Source organism: Miniopterus schreibersii (assembly GCF_964146895.1).
Source record: "Miniopterus schreibersii genome assembly, chromosome: 16".
NCBI lineage: Eukaryota > Metazoa > Chordata > Mammalia > Chiroptera > Miniopteridae > Miniopterus > Miniopterus schreibersii.
Window position 1 is genome coordinate 19,030,347 of NC_138116.1, and position 26,372 is coordinate 19,056,718.

General features: G+C 38.5%; 1 protein-coding gene across 3 annotated transcripts in view; it reads left to right on the plus strand.

Annotated features, from left to right (window-relative positions):
- Nucleotides 1-26,372, plus strand: part of ZNF652 (zinc finger protein 652) — a 44,685-nt gene that overhangs the window by 5,640 nt on the left and 12,673 nt on the right. For 2 of the 3 annotated variants that reach the window (XM_081160939.1, XM_081160940.1), the window contains exons 2-4: nucleotides 21,713-22,851; nucleotides 25,539-25,686; nucleotides 26,042-26,157. In XM_081160939.1, the coding sequence (XP_081017065.1) occupies nucleotides 21,967-22,851; nucleotides 25,539-25,686; nucleotides 26,042-26,157 (1,149 nt within the window). In that variant the 5' untranslated portion in view covers nucleotides 21,713-21,966. Of the gene's footprint in view, nucleotides 1-3,956; nucleotides 3,994-21,712; nucleotides 22,852-25,538; nucleotides 25,687-26,041; nucleotides 26,158-26,372 lie in introns of those variants that run through there. The other variant, XM_081160941.1, reaches the window with a different exon arrangement.

Consider the following 26,372-nt stretch of genomic DNA (forward strand, 5'->3'; position numbering starts at 1 on the left):
AAATATAATACATTTTTTTAAGTAAACTTTTTCTTGGGAAGGGGGTGTTGCCTTTTTTTTTTAAACTGATTTACTAGAGTAAAATGGCCTAGTAGACAACTAGATGCTTCTGTTAGTTTCTAGATAAACCAATCAGTGTGTGGTGAGAAGGGATTGTTGGAAGAGAAAAGAAATGGAAATGATGCAAAGAATGACTCTGTGGCCGAATTTTTTGGTCTTTCCTACGTGGCATCAGAGAGTTATGACTCTTACCTGGATTTCACAGGAGTATCCAGCATTGGGTGATTTCGTTTGTCTTTAATGCTAGGGAGGAATATAGTCTTTATCATATTTATACTTTTCATCTTTGAAATTTTGATTCAGTTTTGAGGATTCGATGGTACATAACTTTTTAATTACACTGTGTGACTTACAAAATGAGATTTATAACTAGACCTTTATAAATTGTTTTCACCCTTGAAATATATCATTTTAATATACCTAAAATAATATCAGTGGCCTATGAACATTGAAATACATGGTAAAGTGTGTGTGTTTGTTTGTGGGGGTGGCAAGGAGAGTATTGGTGATCTCAATTATATGGATAAATCTGTATTCTTTTTCAGTTCCTCTTACGACTGTAACCCACATGCCCAGGGACTTTTCTTGTGTTAACGTACTATTAGAGCTGGAGTTTGAAGGTCCTCTTTGTAGAGAGCCCTATAATTTTCCCTCCCTCCCTCCCTCCCTCCCTCCCTCCCTCCCTTCCTCCCTTCTTTCCTTCCTTCACATATAAAGTTATTTAAATTAACTCAGCAAAAGTTTGGAAAAAACCCTAAGTGTTCATCAGTATAGAACTGGTTAATAAATTAGGGTCTATTCAAGAAATAGAACAAATTTTATGTAGCTGCAAAAAGAATGAGGAAACTTTACATATTGCTGAGGGAATCTCTAAGCTATCTTGTTGATGAAAATAACAAGGCATATAACAGTGCATAGAATGTGTTACTATTTGTCAAAAAGTTTGGGTGGGAGAGTGATTATATTTGGGGATTTTCCTACATATTACAAAATAACTCTTAAGAAACTAATAATCAGTTTTATAAGAAACTTGTATTGGTTGTCAGTTGGGGGAGTGAACTGGATGACTGAGGAAACTGGGTTGGAGGGAGATGCTTCCCTGTATTAGGTTTCAGATTCGATCCCCCGCCCTGGTCAGGGTGCATGCAGGAGACAGCCAGTCGATGTGTCTCTCACATTGATGTTTCTTTCTTTCTCTCTCTCTCTCCCTCCCTCTCCCCCCTCCCTCTTCCCCCTCTCCTCTTTCTCATCCCCCTCCCTCTCCCCCTCCCTTCCTCTCTCCCTCCTTCTCCCTCCCTCCTCCTTCCCTTTTACTCTCTAAAAATCAATGGAGCCCAGCCAGGTGTGGCTCAGCGGTTGAGCGTTGACCTAGGATCCAGGCGATTGGGGTTCGATTCCCGGTCAGCGCACATGCCCGGGCTGCTGGCTCGGTCCCCAGTTGGGGGCGTGCAGGGGCAAGGCAATCAATGACTCTCTCATCATTGATGTTTCTATCTCTCTCTCTCCCTCTCCTTTCCTTTCTCTGAAATCAATAAAGATATATTTAAAAATAATAATAATAAAGTAAATAAAATAAAATAAAAATCAATGGAAAAAATATCCTTGGGTAAGGATTAACCAAAAAAAAAATAAAAATTTATGCTGGTCGGTGTGGCTGAGCGGTTGATCCAGGAATTTGAGGTTCGATTCCCCGTCAGGGCACATGCCTGGGTTGCAGGCTCGATCCCCAGGAGGGGGGGTGCAGGAGGCAGCCAGTCATGACTCTCATCATTGATGTTTCTCTCTCTCTCTCACCCTTTCCCTTCCTCTCTCTGAAATCAATAAAGATACATTTAAAAAAAAATTATACATGCTTATTTAAAGCTATTTAAAGATTATAGAAAAATATAAGAAAAAATAAAAGTACCTCCTCCTCCACCCTTACCCCTCCCTATTCTGAGATTTCTCTCAATGAGTATACATCTGCATACATGCATGTACATGGTCTTACACTATGAGAGTACATGATCCTGTGCCCACATATTCTTTAGTCTTTTTTCCCCCATGTGGACATATTTCTGTGTCAGTTCCTATAAATCTATATCATAATTTAGATGGCAGTGTCTATGTGTACCATTTTTAATGTTTTAAGTTTTTCGTTATAATAAATAGTGCTAGGTTGTAATCTCTTTAAGGACTTGGAAGGAAAAGACAATAATTACATTTGTTTTACTTTGTCATGTAAGACAAAATGAAAATGTTGCTTTCATCAAATATGAAAGCAAAGATGTTTTAATTAACAAAGGGGGATACCTGTTATTCTAAAAAGAAAACGTTGTTATTTTTCCCAGAAATAAATTATAAACAGTGCTATAATGAATGCCCTTGTATAACATCTTTTTATACTTACAACATTATCTTCTCATGTCATTACCTTCTTTGATGGCTGGATTCAAAAATGTCCACACTTCACACTTAGAAAAATAATGCTGAACTGCTCTAAGGAAGGTTATTCCATATTCACATAGCATTATGAGCAGTAGTTGGCTGTTCCAGTTAATGTCAGAAGTCAGGTTATCTTGGCATTAGCCAATTTGGGATTTAAACCATAAAACATATCTGCACATGTTTGTACATGGATCCTGCTGAAAAAACCCAGCCCATTTGCTAATTGATAGCCTTTACCAAGTAAATCTGAGAAAGTTTAAAACATCAAAGCTTAAAAGTCAGTTTTTTAAAATCTCACTTTTGAGAAAAATAAACTGATAAAGCAACCTGCTTTATAAAAAACTTTTTTTTTAATGGATTGATTTTAGAAAGAGAGGAAGGGAGCGAGAGATATTGATTTGTTGTTACACTTATTTGTGCACTCATTGGTTGATTCTTGTATGTGCCCTGACCGGCGATCCAACCTGAAACCTTGGAATATCAGGATGATGCTCTCACCAACTGAGCTACCAAGCCAGGGCACAACCTGCTGTTTGAATTAAAACAAAATCTTTTGACTAAAGTGGTTATAACTCAGTTTGTGTTATACTAATAAATTCGCTTTTTAAATTTAAATTTTTTTTTTTTTTTAATTTAAATTTACCTTGCCGGCGTGGCTCAGCGGTTAAGCATGAGCCTATGACCCAGGAGATGGTGGTTCAATTCCCGGTCAGGGCACATGCCTGGGTTGCGGCCTCAATCCCCAGTAGGGGCGTGCAGGAGACAGCTGATCAATGATTCTCTCATCATTGATGTTCCTATCTCTCTCCCTCTCCCTTCCTCTCTCTGAAATCAATAAAGATATGTTTTTTAAAAATTAAAAAAATTAAAAATTTAAGTTTTGAAATAATTTAAGATTTTTGAAAAGTTGCAAAAAGAGTACCCGTATCTTCCTCATGCAGTTTTCCTTATTGTTAAAGCCTTATATAATCATGTTAAAGTCTTGCATAAACTAAGAAACCTACATTGGTATATTACTATCAATTCCAGGGTTGATTAAGATATCACTAGTTTTTCAACTAATATTCTTTTTCCATTTGAAAATATCTTAAATCTTTTAAACTCAAATAAGCTTGACTATTTGCTCACAGGTTAATTTTAGTCATATTTATGTACCATATATAATTATCTGGATCTCTGTATTTGTTTAAACAAAGTTACCTTTGACATTAATATCTTTGAAAGTTATCTTTTGATATTTACAGACAGTTCTGCCCAAGGCCATTTTAGGGTAGTGTGGAAGACATGCAGAAGCATGATCTGTACTATCCATGAGCTATAAGTCTTGCACAGTGGTACCCTTTTCAGTATAGTTCATAGAAAACAGCCCCTTTTTTAAATCCTCACCCAAGGCTATTTTTTTCCCATTGCTTTTCAGAGACAGTGGACAGGAGAGAGAGACACATTGGTTTGTTGCCTCCCCACTCGCCCTGACTGCAGGGGCCAGGGATCGAGCCTGCAACCAAGGTAGGTGCCCTTGACGGGAATCGAACCTGAGACCCTTCAGCTTGTGGGCCGGCGCTGTAGCCACTGAGCAACCGGCTATGGCAAAAATAGCTACCTTTTGTTTACTAGGAATTAACTTGTCTGTTAATTGAAAGTAATAGTCAAGAGTCTACAACACCAGGTGGTTTCTTTGTAATGTCTTGCTCTGAGAATTTAAGTATTAAGCGCTTCTTGAAGAAGAAAAGGTAATGGCCTTGAAGCAAAATAACATATAGATAGGGTAGTACTTGGGTGTCTTTTCCTCCACATTTGCTGATGCAGAGAATCCCTTCTGAGGCAAACCTTAGCATCCAAACTCACTGTATTAATTTAAATCATTCCTTGAAACAGTTTAGGAAGAGGAGGAAGAAATTGGCAACATCTAGTAGATAAGGATTTTTAAAAATCACTTTCCTCCCAGCTTAAAGGGAACTCTGGAGTGTTCCTTGCATTAGCATGCCATATTCTCCTTTTAAAGAAAAAATCCTCTTAAGCATCCTAGAAAACAAAAATGGTGATCAAGAAAAGCTTCAAGGAGATAGATGCATTTGAGCGAGGTCTTGAAAGATGGCTAGGATTTCATAATTGGGGCAGAGGTAATGGCAGGGTTCTAGGTAGAAGGAAAGAATGACATAATCAAATGTTCAGTGGTGGAGAAAGTCAAGGTGCATTCGAGAAATAGCATGAGGATGTCAGGTGTGAGAGGAGGACTCTGGGAGCCAGGACTGAAAAGTCAGTTGGGCTCAGATGGTGCAGGGCTTTTTAATGCTTTGCTAAGTTGTACTTTATTCCAAGGCTGTAGAAACCAATCAAGGGTTTGTAGCTAGGGAGTTACATGATCCAAATTCTTTAGGAAAATGTAGTTTAGGAGATCTCTGTGTAAAGTGGTTTGAAAGAGGGAGACAGAAAGACTTATTGTATGTGTATGAAGTGATTAGGGCCTGAATTAGGAGGTTATATTAACAATTGGAGCAGGGAGGACAGGGCAGTTTTTTAAAATAGGACTTGTTGGTTCATTAAGATATTGGGGTAAGGTAGAAGGAACAGCTGAAAATGAATATGAGGCTTGGAGGAGTGTGTCTCTCTCCCCCTCCCCCTCCCCCATCTCCCTTCCTCTCCCTCCCCCCTCCCCCCTCCCACTCTCCCTTTCTCCCTTCCAGTTGAAGAATCCACATCATTTGTTGTATAGTTTCCCATAGTCTGGATTTTGCTGATTGCATCCATGCAGTATCATTTAGCACGTTCCTCAATCCCTTTTACTTCCTATAAATTCGTTTTTAGATCAACTGACTTGATCAGATTAAAGTTTAATTTTTCTTGTGGGTATTGGACAAGACTATTTAATAGGTAGTGGCATATAATTCTATCAGGAGACATATAGTGCTGGCTGTTTCTTTTTTTGCCATTGACCATCTTTGCCTGTATCTATTAATTCATTGGGGTTGTAAAATGATATCTAATGCTATAATTTTTTTCTTCAATTATTAGCTGGGATACTTCTATAAAAAGAAATTTCCCCTCAACAAGTACTTCATTTCCTTAAGGTACAGATCTGATTGGAACAGCAAACTAAATGCTTGATTCTTGGCCTTCACTTAACCAGTTTTCAAAAGAATTAGTTCTTTTAGCATCCTTTAGAGGTGACCAGTGGATTTAAGCATATTTGATCTATTTCAGTTCACTGCTGTTATCAGTCCTGTTCATACTCAGTTGCCCTGTCTTTGTCCATTAGGAGCGTACCAGTCTGGCTCCCGAGTCTTTTTGACACAACCCTGGTAGTTTTGGACAGCTTCATTGCTTCCCAATATGACAGACAGTTTGAGACTCATCTGACACATTTCCTGTCCTGTTTCCTTTTAGTGGGGAATATCTGGAAACCACAATATGTTCTTAGTACTGAGCTAGACACAGGCTGGAATGCTGAAGTGGTATTTTAAAAAGAACCATGTGCCCTCAAGAAGCTTATTGTCTTTAAAGGTTTTATTTTTTTATTCATTGGATTTATTTGTGTATATTTCTATGTGATAAAATCAGATTTTGATTTCCTCTTATTTGATTAAAGCAAATCTTTGAATTTATTGTAAGCTGGTATATATCAAAATGAGATGAGTGTCTAAAATGTTATTTTTTTATAATTTAAGAAAATTTAATGTGTAATAAAAATGAATAAAGTGAGTTTAAAAAGATAAAACCTTGAAATGATATACATTTTACAAACATGTATCCTATAAGAACAGTAGTATAGTAGTTTGTTTTTGTATAAATGGGTAACCATAGAATTTATTGTCTAGGCTGGAAGATGTGTAAGAGGGACATTATTAATTACGCCAGGAGAAATGTGTATAAACCATGGCTTTGCCCAAAGTAGGACATATGGTCACTCTATTTAAAAACTAATTGGCAGTATCGTAAGCCTCCTGAGGCCAGGGACCATATCTGTCATGTTCACAGTCATGTCTGTGGCACTTAACACATAGCAGATACTCAAGAAATGTGTTGAATGTTTCTAAAAGTCTAATGATATCTTGAGGCTTGGTGTAGATTTTAAGTGTTTTTTATGCTTAGTTACATTATGTTTGTACTTTTAAAAAATTTTCTTTCATCCACACTTGCATCTAAATGATCTTATACATTGAATTTGAATAGGTTTGATGGATTCATTTATTTTCTAGTTTAGGATTAGTTGTTTTGTTTATTGCAGAAATGATAGATGTTCATTATAAACACATTAGAGAATCTAGGTAACTACCTTACCACCAACCCTCACCTGCACTACCCCCACCTCCCAAACTCATTTATCCTCTGGTTGGATTTTATTTTAAAGGAGAAAAGAAGTTATATACTCAACTAGCTTTTGCTCTCTTAGAGTCCCTGTGACTCACTTTTTAGTCAGTGGGCCTGAATTTCCACCCTTTATGAAAGAGACTATCATGCTCATTTGATAGGAACTTTGTGATTCTTAGATAAATGTGTTTTTGTTTTTTGTTCAAAACTATCTTTGGTTTCCTAACCGTGTTTCTTAAAGACATTGCCAAAGTGGTGATAGAAAAACTGCAAAAAGCCCAACCGGTGTGGCTCAGCAATTGTGCATCGACCTATGATCCAGGAGATAGTGGTCCGATTCCCAGTCAGGGCACATGCCTGGGTTGCGGGCTTGATCCCCAGTGGGGGGCCTGCAGGAGGCAGCCGATCAATGACTCTCTCATCACTGATGTTTCTCTCTCTCCCTCCCTCTCCTTTCTTCTCTCTGAAATCAATAAAGACATATTTTTTTAAAAAAAGAAAGAAAAGAAAAAGTGTAAAAATTCTTTGACTTCAGTAAGGGAAGTATATTTAAAGATATTACAATAAAAACTCACATTACTAATTAAAATGTTTTCTTTAACATAAATAAATGAAGGGGATTTAGACTTAGTCATATGTTCCCAGACTACTGACTGGACTGGGCAATCTGTTTGGTCATATTGGCTTGGTTATCTTGACCACTTATTGGATTTGGGTTATGACAAAAGTTATTCACAAAACAACAAGCAAGCAAACTAATATTTACTTGGGTTTCTGACTGATAACATCCATTTATAGCATATATGTTGTAAAGAGCTGTGGTTTTCTTTAGATTAAAAAAAGCATTGTAAAAGTCACCCAAATTGGAAAGGAAGTACTAAAACTCATTTGCAAATGACATGATACTATAGAGAGAGAACCCTAAAGATTCCACCAAAAAAATAGAACTGTTAAATGGTTTCAGTAAAGTAGCAGGATACAAAATAAATGTCCAGAGATCAGTTGCATTTTTATATACCAGTAATGAACTATCAGAAAGGAAAACTAAGGAAACAATCCCATTTACAATTGCATCAAAAAAATTACATTGGAATAAATTTAACCAAGGATGTAAAAGACCTGTACTCAGAAAATTATAAGACACTGAAGAAAGAAACTGAAGAAGTGAAAGCATCTCCTGTGCTTATGGAGAAGAAGAATTAATGTCATGAAACTATCCATACTCCCCAAAGCAATCTACAGCTTGAACGCAATTCCTATCAAGATACCAAAGGTGTATTTCACAGAACTAGAACAGATACTCCAAAAATTTATATGGAACCACAAAGACCCTGAATAGCCACAGCAACCTTGAGAAAGAAGAACAAAGTTGGAGGAATCACACACTACCTGATATCAAACTATACTACAAGGCCACAGTAATCAAAACAGCATGGCACTGCCCTGCAGGGCGTGGCTCAGCAGTTGAGCATTGACCCAGCATCCAGGAGATCGAAGTTCGATTCCCGGTCAGGGCACATGCCTGGGTTGTGGGCTCGATCCCCAGTCGGGTGTGCAGGAGGCAGCCGATCAATGATGACTCTCTCATCATTGATGTTTCTCTCTCTCTCTCTCCCCCCCCTTCCTCTCTCTGAAATCAATAAAGATATATTAAAAAACACAAAAACAGACATATAGACCAATGGAATAGAATAGAGAGCCCAGAAATAAACTCACGTTTTTATGGTCAGTTAGTATTTGACAAAGGAGGCAAGAACATACAATGGAGTAAACATAGTCTATTTAATAACTGGTGTTTGGAAAATTGGACAGATATGCAAAAAAAATGAAATTAGACTACTTTCTTACACCATACACAAGAATAAACTCAAAATGGATTAAAGACTTAAATGTAAGACTCAAAACCATAAGAATCCTAGAAGAAAACATAGGCAGTAAAATCTCAGACATTCCTCGTAGCAATATTTTGTGGTATGTCTTCTCAGGCAAGGGAAACAAAAAGAAACAAATGGGGCTACATCAAAGTAAAAAAGGTTTTGCTCAACAAAGGAAACCATCAACAAAATGAAAAGACAACCCACCGAATGGGAGAACATATTCACCAATGATACATCTGAAAAGAGGTTAATATCTCAAATTTATTTTTTAAAAACAATCCAATTTAAAAATGGGCAAAGGACCTGAATAGACACTTCTCCAAAGAAGATATACAGATGGCCAATAGACATATGAAAAGATGCTCAATGTCACTAATCATCAGAGAAGTGCAAATTAAAACCACAGTGAGATCTCACCTCACACCTGCCAGAATGGCTCTCATCAATAAGTTTACAAACAACAAGTGTTGGCAAAGATGCAGAGAAAGGGGATCCCTCGTGCACTTAGCGGGAATGCAGATTGGTGCAGCCACTTTGGAAAATAGTATGGGGTTTCCTCAAAAAATTAAAAATGGAACTGCCTTGTGACCTAGCAGTTCCACTTCTGGGAATGTATCTGAAGAAACCCAAAACACTGATTTGAAGGAATATATGCACGCACCCCTGTGTTCACTGCATCGTCATTTACATAAATAGCCAAGATTTGGAGGCAGCCCAGGTGCCCATCAGTAAACAAGTGGGTTACAAAGTTGTGGTACATTTACACAGTGGAGTGCTGATTGGCTGTAAAGAAGGAAATATTGCCTTTCCGACAGCATGGAGGGACCTGAAGTGTGCTAGGTGAAGTGGGCCAGTTAGAGGAAGACAAATACCATTATGATTTCACTTCTGTGTGAAATCTAATGAACAAAATGACAAAATAGAAACAGACTCATAGACACAGAAAACAGACTGACAGCTGTTAGGGGAGGGGGTTGGGGGGCTGGGTAAAAAAGGTGAAGGGATTAAGCAGAAAACAAATTCATAGACACAGACAACTACCAGAGGGAAGGGGGTGGGGGGAGGTAGGTGCGGGTAAAGGGGGGGGTAAATGATGGAAGGAGACTTGACTTTGTGTGGTGAACACAATACAATATACAGATGATATATTAAAGAATCGTACACCTGAAATCTATATAATTTTATTAATAAATTCAATAAAATTTTTTTTAAAGCATTATATAAAATTTATCTCCCCACATAAACATTTTCTCCACCTACTCATTTGGCTGCAAGCCAGGAGTGTGTTCACTTTCTCTTGGGCTCAGTGCCTTTGTATTCATAGGCTCATTTTTTAGACATTCCAATGCAGGTAAAAAGTAATGTCTAAAGTGTGTGTATTGTTACTAATTAATTTATTTTATACCCTAAAAGTAACTTTTCTGGAGTTTGTGAGGAGAAAGTGTTTTGAAACAGGTTGTTCATTCAGAAATCTGGTGGGTTGGTGTTTTTGTCTTACTGAAACAAGCACTGTCGTTCTCAGTTCAGTATAGAGAACCGTATTTGGGGAAAGGGTAATTAAGAGTTCTATGTGGAGCCCCGTCGCGTGGCCCAGCGGCTGAGCACTGACCCGTGAGCCAGGAGGTCGCTGTCCGATTCCCGGTCGGGGCACATGCCCGTGCTGCGGGCTCGATCCACAGTTGGGGGCGTGCAGGAGGCAGAAGATTAATGATTCTCATCATTGAGGTTTCTCTCTCTCTCCCTTCCTCTCTCTGAAATCAATAAAAAGAGTTCTATGTGGAAAAAACTGGTATATTTCAGCATCTTCTATCAGCTTCCCTGCTCAGGTTATTACTGACACATTGTTGTGCCAGGGAGCAAATAGCCAAGAATGATTTTGTATGATGCTGAGGGTTTTTTTCCTCCTCACAAGTAGGTTGTTAAATTGCCACATGTTCTTTAGTTTAACTTTGAGTTAATAGTGTTATGTCACGGTAACAGATGCTTGACAGTATGATACGTGTGTGTATGTATGTTCATAAGGACTGTGCTTTTCTTTTTTTAATAATATATCTTTATTGATTTCAGAGAGAGAGAGAGAGAAACATCAATGATGAGAGAGTCATTGATCGGCTGCCTCCTGCACACCCCCTACTGGGAATCAAACCCGCAACCCGGGCATGTGCCCTGACTGGGAATTGAACCTCCATCTCCTGGGTCCTAGGTCTATGCTCAACCCCTGAGCCACGCCAGCCGGGCAAGGACTGTGCTTTTCTTCCCTTAAAGTGACGAGTTGAAATGTGTTGTAGCATGAAGATGTATTGATTTTTCACCCTTTGCTTTACCTCTTATCTGGCATTTAATGAAAAAATCTTGCTCGAAAGTTGCAAATCCCTTGAGGGCAACAAACACAATACTCAAAATGAAACTAGGTTGCTGTTTCTGCAGCATGCGTGGTTTGTATCAAAAGCTGTTTTGGTCTTGAGTTTGAAATTATCCCCTTTTCTTTGAAGTGGTCATATTTTAATTTGGAGTGGTTTTAAATTTTAGAATTTCCTGAAGTGAACATAAAAATGTTTTAATATTTTCTTATGTGGTTGTTGTACACAAGTTTATAGAAGGGAAGACCAAAGGGAAAAAATACTTCAGATTTGAGACGGTATTGATGACCCAAAGTGTTTTAGGAGGGTATTCCAAATGGTTTTAGGTAGCTATACTATAGATTTCCTTGGCTTTTAAAGTATCTGGGTTTTTGTGGTTTAGTACTTTGAGTTTGTGTTTTAATACTGGAATTTCTTTATAGTATAACCAAGAGAAAAGTAGGCATTTTTCATTTACTATAACTACCTTTTTTTGTTTGTTTTGTGTGTTTTTTGTTTTTGTTTGTTTTTTAAGATTTTTTTTTTTTAAATATATCTTTACTGATTTCAGAGAGAGGAAAGGAGAAGGAGAGAGAGATAGAAACATCAATGATGAGAGAGTCATTGATCAAGTCCACAACCTGGGCATGTGCCCTGATCGGGAATCGAACCCCGATCGCCTGGATCCTAGGTCGACTCCGCTGAGCCACGCCCGGCCGGGCTATAACTACCTTTTGTAATGTATCTTTTTCTTTCAGTTGATATGTTCTGAAGTGATGTGGAGCTTAAGATTGTGGCTTTATCACGCAGGAGTGGGAATTGTCTGAATCATCTTTGATCCTTTCCTTCTTTACCTTTTACATCTAATGAGCACATTTTGTTGATTTCCCCTTTTTTGGCTCTCTCCGCCACCTCTGGTGATACCTGTATTCCTCAGCCCTGTTTTCTGTCCCTACTCTTTACATGTATAACTTTATCACCGACTAATCCCCTGTAAGATGCCTTTGGCTAGGCCTGTATCTTCATCACCCCCTGACTATATGTGCTTATTCATGGTAACAGCTTTACTCACACAGCCTTCTCCTCAAACTGTCTTTTAACTTCCTCTCTGTCTTTTCAAATCCCTCCCATTCCTCAGGACCTAGGTCAGGTCTCATGTTCTGCTCAGGGTCTTCCACAGCCTATCCATTCTACATCTTGCTTGTCCTTTTAAATTATATGGCACCTTTTTTAAAAATAGCAGTTGTTTTCTTTAGCAATCCCCAAACAGATTTTAAGCTTGTGAAAGTTAGGACCAAAACAATAAATGTTTGAAGGTATAAATAAATATCTTCTCCTTATTTTAGACCCGTTGGCACATTGCATGTAGGCGATAGTCAAAGCTTGTGAATGAAGACTAGAGTGTGGAAATTGGACAGAAAACACTTAGTGTATAAACCTTTTGGCCTATATACTTTGCCTTTATAATCAGAAAAAAATTAAAAATCTGGTTTTTTTCTTTGGAGGAAAAAAGAGATCTGGGCTTCACAAATATACCCCCGTTTTTTAGTAGTAATAGTTTTAGTAGAGCCCCATCGCTTCCAGGACTGATATACTAGATGTCTCGTGCAGTGTGGGTAGAGTAATAGCCCAAACCTCAGTAATCAGCCTTCTCTGTATTCAGTTGTAGTTCCCAAGAGGGAGAAAGGACCCATCGAGTCAGATTGCCAACATCCGGCATGGAACATGTCTATAAGTTGTGCTCTTTGCCACCTGCAGAGTAGTTGGGTACTTTTGCCTTGAATTTTGACACAGACGTGGCATTGTTACCTGGTTTCGTTATACTTGGCCTACAACTTGTTTTGTTTGTTTGTTTGTTTGTTTGTTTTTAGAAGAGGTGGTTTAAAAGCAAAGGTGGCAGTGGATATGACAGGTATCTGAGGCTTCGTGGGTTTCTTCTACATCCCAGGTTGGCAGATTGCCTTAAATGCTTTCTGATGAAGGCAAAGAATTGGCTAGAATCCAAGGAACAGTGTTAAATGTGGTGGTGTCTCTCTCCACCTTGAAAAAGTGTGGTGGACCAGTGTTGTCTTTGGAAAAACTTACTTGTACCATGGTTAGGTTGTGGTCTCAATCCCATTTAGTGTCATACTTATTTTAAGACTGTAGGTAAATATAGCCCCTTAACCCAGGCATCCCCAACCTGAGATTTATAAGCTAATTTTCCTGTATGAAAAGTCAAGTGGGACATATGGCAGAACTGGGCAGTCTAACCAAAAAAGTTACGATAGGCTATTTTTTTATATTTGGTTAGTGAAAAATAAAAAGTATGACCTGAATGCAAAATCTTACAATTTTTTAAAACAATGATCCATGGGAACATAGCAGGGGCGGTGGAGAAGGGAGTATATGATAGCCCTTAATGTTGAGAAGGGTGGGAATTACTGTGTGGCTGTAGGAGACCAGATGAGTTAGGCGAGAGAATGGAAACAGATAATCAGCACAAACAGTAAATGTCAGTGGTGGACAGGAATCCCTTAAGTGTATAGTGAGAAAATTGAGGGCTCAAAAGGTAAAGTCACCTGCCCAGAAGTATGGAAGAGCCAAATAGAGCCCATCCAGACCCTCTGACTCTCAGCACTGCGGAAGTTCTGATTTTCTACTCAGTCTCATCGCATCATGGCTGTCAGAGCCTAGTTTTTGTAGTCTGTACTGGCCTATCCAGTAAATCAGTAATGTCATTTTATGTAAAATATCATTATTTTCAAATAATATTATTGTTTCAACTGCCTTTGGGCTATTAGTATCCAGATAGTCTGTTTCATTTTATTTATTATTTTTTATTGAGATATAATTCATCTACCATATAATTTACCACTTTAAAGTGTTCAATTCACCAATATCTATTTCCAAAAAATTTTCATCACCCCAAAAAGAAACCTGGAACCTATTAGCAATCACTCTCTGCTCCTTCCTTCTCCTAGCTCCTGTCAATCACTAATTTACTTTCTATCTCCATAGATTTGCTTATTTTGATCATTTCATATAAATGGAATCAAACAACGTGTAGCCTTTTGTGTGTGGCTTCTTTCACTTAGCATAATGTTTTTAGGATTCATCTGTTGTACCACATATAGGTGCTTCATTCCTTTTTATGACTAATGATATTCCATTGCGTGGATATATATTTTATTTGTGCATTCATCAGTTGGTGTATGTTTGGATTGCTTCCACCTTTTGGTTATTATGAGTAATGCTGCTGTGAACATTTATACTCAAGTTTTTGTTTGAATGATTTTCAGCTCTCTCTTCTCATTCTGTATGTCGTCTCTTTTCTCTCTTGATAGTATCCTTTGACACACAAAATTTTTTAATTTGATAATGTTGAGTTTTATTCTTTTTTGGTTGCTTATAGCCTGTTTCATTTTTTAAACTTAATTGCTCTTCACAATCTTTTCCTTTCTCTCATCTTTACTACTTCATGTTCACTATGGAACAATGCATGCACCAAACTCTAAAATTACGTAAATCTCTGCTCTGCCATCCATAATTTATAACTTCTTTAAGAGAGACCTTGTCAAATAGGAAATAGGAAATAGAAAGGAGCCAGTACTGAAATCCACATGTACTGGGAACTTTGCCTTTGTCATCAGATTAAACAGGTGTGGGTACTATTATTCTAGCTTTACAGGGAACACACTGAGATAGAGTGAGGTTAATTGGCTTGCCCAAGGTGATATACCTGGTTAAGTGGCATATCGGGGTTCATACTAAGATCATTTATTTATACATTTAAATATGTTCTTTCATTTAACTAATTCACTAATGACTGTAGATATGATGGAGAGATTAGAAGAAAAAATGATAGGAAGAAGAGCAAAGGAGGTAAAGAAAAATTTCGCCTACAAACATAATCTAAATGTACATTACAAATACTATAAAGTTAAATCTGCTGTTTAACAGGAGTTCTTAGATTGGGGGTTTTTGGACCCCCTAGGAGATCCATGGATGGGTTTCTGGAAATGGACAAACTCCTTGAAATTGCATGCAAAATTTTGTATGTTCATTTTTCTGGGAGAGAAGATCTGTAGTTTTCTAAAGATTCTCTCCTAAGTTTAAGAATTGCTGCTAAGGAGAAGAACATACAGACTTGTGGGAAAGAAAAGGCAGGTGGTATATCAGCAATTTGTCTTTTTCCATTGGCCGTGTTTTGAGTATGTCATGGTTTGAGTTAAACCTTCCCATCTGGCTTCAAATAGTTTTTTTCTTAGACTCTTTGTTTATATCTGTTGGTTTAAGACTAGTTCAGTTAAGCTTTTTCCCCCAACTGTTAATTTTTGAAGTGTCAAAAAAATTTTGTTAATGAGAAAATAATAACAGTCCTTTGGTAGGTCAAATATATACATTAAATTTCATCATTTCCTGTTGTTCACGCATCTAAAATACTTGTGATTTTAATTTTTGTAAAATATAGGAATGTAATAAGGACATTTCTCAGTTATTTTCATTTTCTAAATGCATTTTTAATTCAAGTTCATAAAGATCTAGTCAAAATTGACACATACATAGACCTCTCGTAGTGGCTTACGTTATAGGTAGCCATAGTGTGAACATCTGTACCTACTAAATATCGCAGTTCTAACCTGTTACTTTTAGGAGTTTAAGAAAAGGAAGGTTCACAAGGCCTTTTAAGTCTCTTATTTTTCTTAATAAGACTAAGAGTCAGGATGTCAGTTAATAATTATCAAGGTACTTACCTTGATAACATTTTGAAAATGGACTAATGCATTAAAATAATTGCATTCCATAAAACAACCTTCTTTGGACAGGCTAGACTGAGACCTTCCCAGCTTATGCATATTGTGGATATGCTCTTTTGGTTTTTAAGGGCACTGAATTTTATTTGAGCATTTATGTAGCCAGGACTTTGTCAGATTTTAATGGAAAAGGTGACAGCAATACAAAACTCCTGGCCCTGTGGCTCAGTTGGTTAAGCGTGGTCCCAAGTACTGAGGTTGCTGGTTCAGTTCGTGGTAAGGACACATGCCCAGTTGCAGGTTCTGTCCCCAGTAGAGGGCCTGCAGGAGGCAGCCAGTTGATGTTTCTCTTTCTCCCTCTCCCTCTCTAAAATCAATAAAAACATATTTTAAAAATAAAAAAATAACTCCTTTGTTGAAATTATATTCTCCTGTTGATGTTTGTGAATGGACTTGAACAATGGAAAGATGTTTTAAATATACATTGTGATCATCAGGTCTTGAAGTGTAGTCTAGTTAGTATTTGGTTTCTTCTTTGGCCCTAGGGGGTTATTGGTGAAAGTTCAGGTTTCATAAGCCAACTGTGTGATGAGTAATGCACATTAGTTTTTATTGTCTTATATGGAAATGTGAGGCTGTTGATGCTTGAAGGTAATTAAGTAGTACCTAGGTGGAGTACCTCTCTTTTTCCTCTCCTACTGGCTTCACTTGCCTATTATTGAGGAGACACAATGGCAGTGTCATTTAAATGTATGTGTAAAAAATTACAGTGAAATTTTATTTTTATAAAAGCTTTGTCTAAAACTGAAGGTGACTGGCATTTCTCAATTCTGTTTCTTGCAGATAATGATTGAGATGGACTGCTTAAAAATAATTGTTTGACATTACATTTTATTAAATGAGATTGCATTAAATTAATTATATTTTTAATGAAATAAAATACAGGCATCTGAGAATACTTTATAATGTTTATTTAAAATATGGCCCAGTTATACATGTCATTTGGGGTTTTGTTGGTTGTAAAGTTGACTTACGTATTGGTGTTGGTAGCTTTTCTGTTATATTCCAGATCGATTTTTTAGGCATCTTTGGAAATGAAGGATATTTATAAGTATGCTACTGATCCTATGATATCGAGCCTTTTTCACTTTAAATTTTATATCTGTAACTTCCACTTTACACACCAAGTTTAAATTTATTTAGGTTCCATCCATTGAAAACAATTTTGTTGCAAGAAATTGAACTAAAATGTCATTTAAATCTTTAATCTTTTGTGGTTACTATGAAACACAAACTGCAGGCAGATCAGATTGAAAGTTGAAATGTATTCACATGAATTAATCTAACAGGGCATTCTGAAGGGAGGTACAAATTCCACCAGCTAAGGATAAAACTTAGACCTTTAAATACTAGCCTGAAATTTTATATATTTACTTTGTGTTGTATAGGTATTTTTTTTGTCCAAGGCTTAACCTTTAAAAGACGGCATTTAAAAGACAGCATCATACAAACTCCATATATTTTCCAGGATCAACTGTACAAATAATGGTTTCTTTCCTTTTGCCTGTAAAAAACAACATATATGCTTAGGTTTCTGAGTATTTAACCTTTAAAAGACGGCATTTAAATTCTGTCAGCATTTAAATTCGGCCAGCGGGACCCACTCCTTGCCGGGAACTAAAGTTCCCTTTCCTCAGATAAAGGTTAAGTGATCTTTTAAGATAATTGTTGTCTACCACTTAGCTCAATAGGAGACAGTGGGTAAATTGGGACTAGGAGTTAGAAAACCAGAATTCTGCCCCTTGCTGCATCCCCTACCAGCTGTGTCAGTGTGAAAGTTATTAGACTGAGCCTCAGCTGTGAAATAGGAACGACAGTCCAAATCACTGTAGGGCAGTGATGCTTAAACGAGAAACAAAAACACGTAGTTTCATCTTTGTCTTCTTCATAATAGTGTTTCATGTGTGCAACGTGCCTACCTCCCCTCTCCGTCTCTGACTTCTAATTGTCCTTCAAGACTAGCTCCAGCTTGATCTTGTCTCTGAAACTTTCTCTGACACATTCACTACCTTTTACCCCAGTTAATCATCTTTCCCACGCTGCCGCTGTACGTAACCCCGGGGAGGGAGCCTGCGACCGAGGTACGTGCCCTTGACAGGGAATCAACCACGAGACCCTTCAGTCTGGGGCGACGCTCTAACCACTGAGAAAAACTGGCAAGGGCAAGAGCCAGATTTTTAATGCAGGCATTCTGGCTTCAGAATTGTGCCCCTAACCCTTTGTGCTACGCTGTGATTTGTAATTGTCCTTATCACACTGTATTGTGATTTCTGGTTTTCACGTCTGTCTCCCCTGTTAGACCTTTTAACACCTTGATGGCTCCAGCTCCTGCAGTGCCTAACACACAGTAGGCACTTAAATGCTTAACAAACATATGCTAAATGTGCTTTATGTAAATTATACAGCATCATATAAATTAAATTATTATCACTACCACCAGATGCATTTTGTAGATCGGAGTGTAGAATTTACCAGGCTTTTCAGTTTTGCAGTTTGTTTTCTTGGCTCCCAGTTTTCAGGTTGGCACACTGGGGTATGTAAAATAGTAAAATTTAAGGGTTGATAGTACCATAAATTAGGTTAAAACTGAGCACTAGTTATTTATCCATGATTAAGCCTGTTTGGTTACACATTCTTTGCCATAACATTATGGCTTATATTTTATATAAACGAACAAGATTAGAGGGGTCTAAGTGATTCTTATTACACTTGTTAAACTTACATAGCAGTTAGCATCGTAAGTAGTTCAGACATCCAGTGTACACCATACATAGGCTGAAAGGTTTCTTACTCTTAGAGATTATTTTTAAGGGAAAGACAGGACATGGTCAGGTTTCATTCATTTCAGGCAAGTATTAAGAAGAAAAATAAAGTGTGGACATGAGTTTTAAACTTAATTACTAGCTAGGGGAATTAATTATTTCATAAGGAACACATTCTTTTTAAAAAGTCATTTAAAGTACAATTCAGATATTTTAAATTTCGTTTTAGTCAATACTGATAATGGAATTTAGTGTAAAATGGTTGTGCTTTTATTTTGTTTTTATCTTAATTCCTGGTATATCTTATTTTCCTCCTTTTATTTTTTCTGTTTAAACTTCCTTATTTTAAATCTCTTCTGTCTTGCTTAATTGTATATTTGTTTTATTATATATACATATATTTCAAAGATATACTTAAAAATAGGCCTACAATTGCTTGCTGTCATATAATTTGACCCCTAAAGCACAACTCTGGTTATGTTAGTTTTTTCTTTAAAAACTTCTGATGGCTCTGTCTTGCCATCCATACTAACTACAAACTCTTCATCTCAGCCCTCAAGGTTGGCCACAATAATTCACCTTTTGTACCGTCTCTCCCTTTCACAAGCCCTGTATTCTAGCACGACTGAACAGCTTATACTGTCTCTCATTCAGGAATATACCCCATTATCACCTCATTCTGCATTCTAATTTTCCTTCACTAGAAATGACTTTTTCACCCTAGCTGGTTTGGCTCAGTGGTTAGAGAGTCGGCCCAGGGACTGAAGGGTCCAGGGTTCGATTTTAGCCAAGGTGCTAGCACATACCTTGGTTGCAGGCTCAATCCCTGGCCCCAGTCTGGTGAATGCGGGAGGCAACCAATTAATGTGTCTCTCTCACATCAATGTTTCTCTCTCTCTCTCTCTCTCTCTTCTCCTTCCACTCTCTGAAAAGCAATGAAAAAAATATCCTTGGGTGAGAAATTAAAAAACACACACCACCATTCTGTGTAAAAGTAAATTTTTAAAAAATCCACTGCAATGTGCATATGTCCTGTAAGTCATTTTAGTCACTCAGGGACCCAGGTTAATGATCATAGTCATCACCTTGAAGATTACTGGTACCTGTGGCAGAGAGAAAGAGGTCTGGAAGCTCTCATCTTGGTTAGAAATGGACCTGGCCTTGTGCGTGTCACATCTACTCATGATGCACTGGCCAGAAGCAGTCAGAGTGCTCCACCCAACTACAGGGAGGGTGCAGGGTTAGAAAGTGCAGTCCTACCATGTGCCCAGAAATATTTGGGGAGAACCATTAATGACTACCACAGAGGATTTTCCTTTATTTTTCTTTGTCTCCCTGAATTTTATTTAATTCCTAGCTTTTGCTGGTTGGTTGAATTTTACTGTCTCTCCTCCATTGCTTAATTTGAGATAATTAATGTAAGTTTATATAACAGTACTTGTAGTAGTTTACATTATTTCCATGGGTCAGAAGTTTTAGCACATGCAAAATGAAGATACTAGGATTTTCCTACTTAAAATATGAGGTATGAAACTGTTGCAAAAAGATATGTGATTACAGGAACAATTGATTTTAAATTATTTTTTGGAGTGTCATCATTTGTCATAGTAGATGGAACATGAGGTTTGGAGTCAGGCAGACTTAGGGTCAAACATTGCTTTTGTCATTGAATAGATATGTGATCTTGGACAAATTAGCCTCTCAGAGGCATAACTTTCTCATTAATAAGTACAAAAAGTATAAATATATCTATTCAGATGTCAAGCAAAACTTGGTAGCATTTATCACCACTCTTTTCTGAAATTCCACTGAAATGAAAGGAAAATAATTTTATTTTTTTAAAAATATATCTTTATTGATTTGAGAGAGAGGAAAGGAGAGGGAGAGAGAGAGAGACAGAAACATCAATGATGAGAGAGTCATTGATTGAGCCCACAACCCGGGCATGTGCCCTGACCGGGAATCGAACCCCGATCTCCTGGATCCTAGGTTGACGCTCAACCGCTGAGCCACGCCTGGCCGGGCGGAAAATAATTTTTTAAAAGAATAAATCCATACAGAGAAAGAAAATGGAAGAGAAGAGTACTGTAAAAATCAACCCCAAAGTTTTGCAGTGGCTATTAAATATAAATAATAGATAATAAGCACCTTCACAGTGCATGTGCACAGAGCAGGTATTCAGTAAATACACTTTTGTCAACTAGACAGGGTATGTGTTTGCAGTAATTTCATATGACTCACAGGTTAGGTGGTTGGCTAAACAGCAATGTGAGGTATGTCACAAAGCAAATTATGTGCCTTTCTGATCTTTTTTTTCAAATTGATGGTTTTATTTTTCTTGGAACCATATCAACCTGATGGTTACTGTTTCTTAGAATTTAGATTTCTGTGCAAATGGCGTGAAAAATCACCCAGTTATTGAGTCAATCTAGTGAGCTATGCATAGAACAAATTTAAAAATACTTGGCAACTTTGAAATTACTCTGATAAATCTGAAAACAATAGTACCTATAATAATATCTATACCTGGATTAAAACTATTTAAAGCCAGGGACATTTTCTCTCTCTTCAATAGTTATGTGAATTAACAGGTTTATTTTCTTGGTCTGCAGTGCCTAGCCCACTATCACCTTTGTTCTGTGAGCTCTCACTGTGGGGGGGGCAGTGGTGTCTGATACTGAAAAGAAAGCCAGCCAGCATAGCACTCTTGTGTGTTTCATGTACGACACATGTAACAAGATTGTAAACTGCTTGTGGACAGAGACCATATATTTTGCCATATCAGTATGTCCCCTAGCATCTAGGATAATGAATACTATACAATAGTAGCTATTCATTTAGTCATCAAATATATACGGAACACCTACTAAATGCTAGGCACTGTGCTAAGCTCCAAGGCTATCTCAGTGAAGGGGTAGTGGCTCCTGCTTTCTTAGAATTTACTCAGTCTAATTCTAACAAAACGTTGAATTCATGTAACCCAGTAAAATAATGGCCCACACCGAACCATGTAAGCAGGATAAAGAATTGTATATATAAAGAGTTTAATCATTTTAAGCTGTGTTTGTTGTGTGGTGTAGGTGCATGCTATACGAAGGAAATAGTGGTATCTGACTTTTTTTCTTCTTTGCTTTTCTTTGTAGATAAGATGCTCCAAGTCCCTCGCAGCTGTCTTCAAAAGAAAAATCACTAGCGCTCTGCTCTTGCCATATACCGAGCCTTTTGACCTACGCTGTGGTGCTGCAACCTGGAAGAATTGCACGCGGGTTCCGGGAATACCTTTTTTTCACTTTAGTGATTCTTTGTAGATGGAAAAAGATTTGAGTCTTGATAATTACGCAGTTTTAAAGCTATTTCTCTATAGTCTGAACTACTTAATAAATTGGGCCACCTACCAATGAGCCACACAGCCAGTTCCTGTCAGGAGCTGGTTGAAAACTGTGCCGCGCATGCAGCGGGGATGGCACAGGAAGACAGCCGTCGTGGTCAAGGGCCACCTACCTTTTATCATGGTGCCAACCAAGAACTTGACCTGTCCACCAAAGTGTACAAAAGGGAGTCGGGAAGCCCTTATTCTGTGTTAGTGGACACCAAGATGAGCAAACCGCACGTGCACGAGGCGGAGGAGCAGCCGTATTTCAGGGAGAGCCGGCCCGCGGCCGAGGCGCGCGCGGTCAAGGAGGACCGGGAGAATTCCGATGACTCGGAGGAGGAGGAGGTCTCCTACAAAAGGGAGCAGATCATAGTGGAGGTAAACCTTAATAATCAAACCTTAAATGTGTCTAAAGGGGAAAAGGGTGTCTCTTCTCAGTCCAAAGAGACTCCTGTTCTTAAGACGAGCAGCGAGGAGGAAGAGGAAGAGAGCGAGGAGGACGCCACCGACGACAGCACCGACTACGGCGAGAACGGGCGGCGGAAGGAGCAGCCGGCGGCGGCGCGCGCCCCGCGCCGCAGGACGCGCAGAGCTGCCTCCGTGGCCGCGGCCGCCGCCTCGCCCGCCCCCAGGGCCGCGCGCGGCCGCAGGAAGAGCGCGGAGCCGCCTAAGCGTAAGAAGCGGGCGGCCAAGGAGCCCCGAGCGCCGGTCCCGAAAGCTAAGTGTGAAGAGAAAGAGACTCTGACCTGTGAGAAGTGCCCCAGGGTGTTTAATACTCGCTGGTACCTGGAGAAGCACATGAACGTTACTCACAGGCGCATGCAGATTTGTGATAAGTGTGGCAAGAAGTTTGTCCTGGAAAGTGAGCTGTCCCTTCACCAGCAAACAGACTGTGAAAAAAATATTCAGGTAGGTTTCATCACCGAGAGGGCAAACTTTCCAGGATAGACCCTGGCTGTTCAGACTCACCTGGTGTCCGCCCAAGACAATAAATACAATAGAGGCTGAAGGGACAGATTTCGCCAAGTTAGCTCTCTAAAAGCTCCTGCTTTGGTCTTTTCAAAACCCAGGCTTAACATTTTCTTTCAAAAGCATTAAATCTAACTGACGCTGGACTAGTGGGAACCCAGGTACAATGGAAGGGGGATCTGTTATAGGTGATTGCCTGGGAGGTAAAGTCAACACCGACTTTGCACTGAGAGTCACAATTGTAGGACATGTATTATAGTTCATTCTGGCATCTTCTCTGTCAGAAATATTGAGCAAAGTTCAGGAGTAGAGAGCAGTCCCTTTCTAGACTTAAAAGGATGCCAGATTCTAGTGCAGCTGCTGGGGACAAAAACCATAATGACTCAGACCGGTGGAAATGGAAGATCTCCAGGAGTGAGTTTGCTTTTACCAGTGGAGAATTGACAGCATTAAATTTGTCAAGAGGCTGAGCCCATGGGAATATGCAAACTTTAAACAGAGGCTGAGCTGGTGGAAAATGTTGCCCACCTGGCAGTAGGGTTATGTAATGCTACTGTACCGTATCGTTAAGGTAACAAAACATGGTGTTCAAACCGGGCTGGTGCCTTGAAAGGACTGTGTTGTGATAGGTTAAGAGGTGTGCTAAGTATATTTTGTCGAATGAATTATATTACTGTGTTGAGCTATGTTGGTTTACACATGTGAATGCATATTAATGAATACTTACGAAAGGTAAGTCTATTAATGCCTGCATAACATATGTAAAATAGACATATTTTGTACCATATTGAAGCTAAATTTCTTTTAAAAGATGCAATTGTTTTGTTTTGGTTCATTTCCTGGGGCACTCCTTATTTTCCACATTTCCTCTTGCTTTTAATCAACAACTGAGGTCATTGCTTTACTTTAAAGAGAGTTTTTAAAAATATAAATTACATCTGCTAAAATTTCACTGCTTTTTGATTTATCATCGGTTGTGATTTGATTTCCCAAACACTGGGTAAATAAAAGAAGACTGAGCCATGCGCCCATACCCTCCAGTAGCTGCCAGTGCCTTGCTTGGTGATGAACTGGTTGCAGCAGTTCAGGCCAAAGGGAGTGTGATGCAGTGCTGCACCCTAGGGGTCAAACTAGGTTCTGTGCGATTAATTGCCGAAAGGTGTGTCTTGGTCTTGAAGACTTTTATATAGTGTTGTTGGTTTTTAACTTAAACTTACTTTATTAAGTTACAGAACAGAAAACATTTAATAAATATTTTTGTGTGTGTGACTTTCCTCACTATTCCTCACCATGATACGATTAAACATGCTTAGGTTTTTGAATGCTGCTAAGTGAACTCTCTTTACATTCCTCAGGAAAATTGCTTTGTTCTTAAGTACGGATTCTAATAATCATGATGACCTAGCAACAAGTAAAAGTTAAAACTTTGTTCCACAAAATAGTTTGTAGGAGTTGTCTGTCCTTTTCTCAAACAGTAAATTCAGAGTCCTTGTTTTCTGAAGTGACAGTGATGTTAAGAGGCCTTTATTTACAGTGAATACCAGCTCATTCCCTTGAGTGTCCCAGAGTCCGATGGTTACCTAGAACTTTCTAGTATTGTTTTGCTTTAACCAGAAGCACTTTATTTTCATATACTTTATGCCTGATAGCCTAGACCATTAATGATTCATAATACAAGGAACTAAGCAGCGTGGCATGTGTTTCCTATAGGTCAGCGATTTTTAACCTTGTTTATCTCATGGCACATAAGCTAATTAAAATTCTGCAGCACATCAAAGAATATTATCTTTTGCCGATCTGACAAAAGATTAGGTATAATTTTGATTCACTTACACCGGACGGATGGCTATTGTTCTGTTGGCTGTTGTCATTTTTTCGTCTGACAATTAAGGGGAAACAGGTATTGCATGTTTTAGAAATCCTTGCTGCATACTGGTTGAAAGTTGCTGCTATAGGTACTTGTATGAGACATCTGGAGTTGGGCTATAAGGGAAAAGGGAGATGATACGAACAGTTTAGAGGTTATGTTAAACTCTGCCAGAGGGAAATATTTAATAGAGCAAATTAGATTTAGAAAAATATAATAAAATCTCAGTAATTTGTGTTAATGAAGGTTCCAAATACATTCTCTATGGAGCAAAAACATTGTTATACTTCTACAGACCTATAACCATTGACATATATTTTGTTTTTTCTTGTTTTTATTTATGCTAATTTTAAATTAGTTTATATCTTTTGGTAAATACCTATTAGTGACCCATGTGTAGGAGGCAGCCGCTTTTGGTAATACATATATTTAAAAAAAAAACTTGCAGGGTGTTTTTATGGGTACAATACAAACTTGATAAAAGCAGTCAGCTCTTTGATACTAGTGGAACTTTCCATTTCTTCTTGTCTTATTTTTTGCCATTGTTTTCATACTCTCAAAGTGTCTCTAAAAGGTGCATCTTGGAAAATAGGACACACACATCTGGGTGTTGGAACCTGGACTCCCTGGGAGAATAGCATTTGTTTGGGTCCTGGCCTTGTGCCATGAACCTAAGCACACCTAAGTCATCTGCCAGGAGGCGGGTATGACTTTCTGCAAGCCCCTCTAAATAAAGATTATTTCTATTTATCCTGCTCAGTGTGTTTCCTGTAACAAATCATTCAAGAAACTCTGGTCCCTTCACGAACATATCAAGATTGTCCATGGATATGCAGAAAAGAAGTTTTCCTGTGAAATTTGTGAGAAGAAATTCTATACCATGGCTCACGTGCGGAAACACATGGTTGGTAAGTTTCATCGGCTTTTTTTCTCTCACACGTGTACTTTCCCCTTCTTTTCTGGTGTGTTTTATGCTCTGGTTGGGCAGGGTGTGAGGCACTGCCTTACTTTAGTCACCTTTGACTTGTTGAAACTAATGCAACATGTCTTCAGCGAGTATCACCAAATCGGACAGTACAGTCTTCCACACCCAGGTTCCTTTTCAACGTTGCTATTTATTCTCAGAATGTTGCTGTTAAAGCCTCACAATTTAGAGTGTAGGAAATTAAGATGGCACAATGGCCTTACTGCAGGACACGTATCTTTCTCAGTTTGAGCTTTTGGGCGAACTTATTTTGAGTATAAGTGCATTCTGTGTTGCAGCACACACAAAAGACATGCCTTTTACGTGTGAAACCTGTGGAAAATCGTTCAAACGCAGTATGTCACTCAAGGTGCACTCCTTGCAGCATTCTGGAGAGAAGCCCTTCAGATGTGAGGTAAGGAAGGTGCTACCACCAAGCCCAGGCCCAGGCCTAGGCCCCAGCTCCTGTCTGTATGGTGAGGCAGCCAAGGGGATGTGCTGAAGCCCGAGGCACCAGGCTGCGCTCCCACAGCCTCCACACGTGTTCTGAGCATTGTGTTGTCTCGCTGCTAGGCAGAGAAATATCTTTTTTAACATATTTTTAAATCTGGGACTAACACATGAGTTATT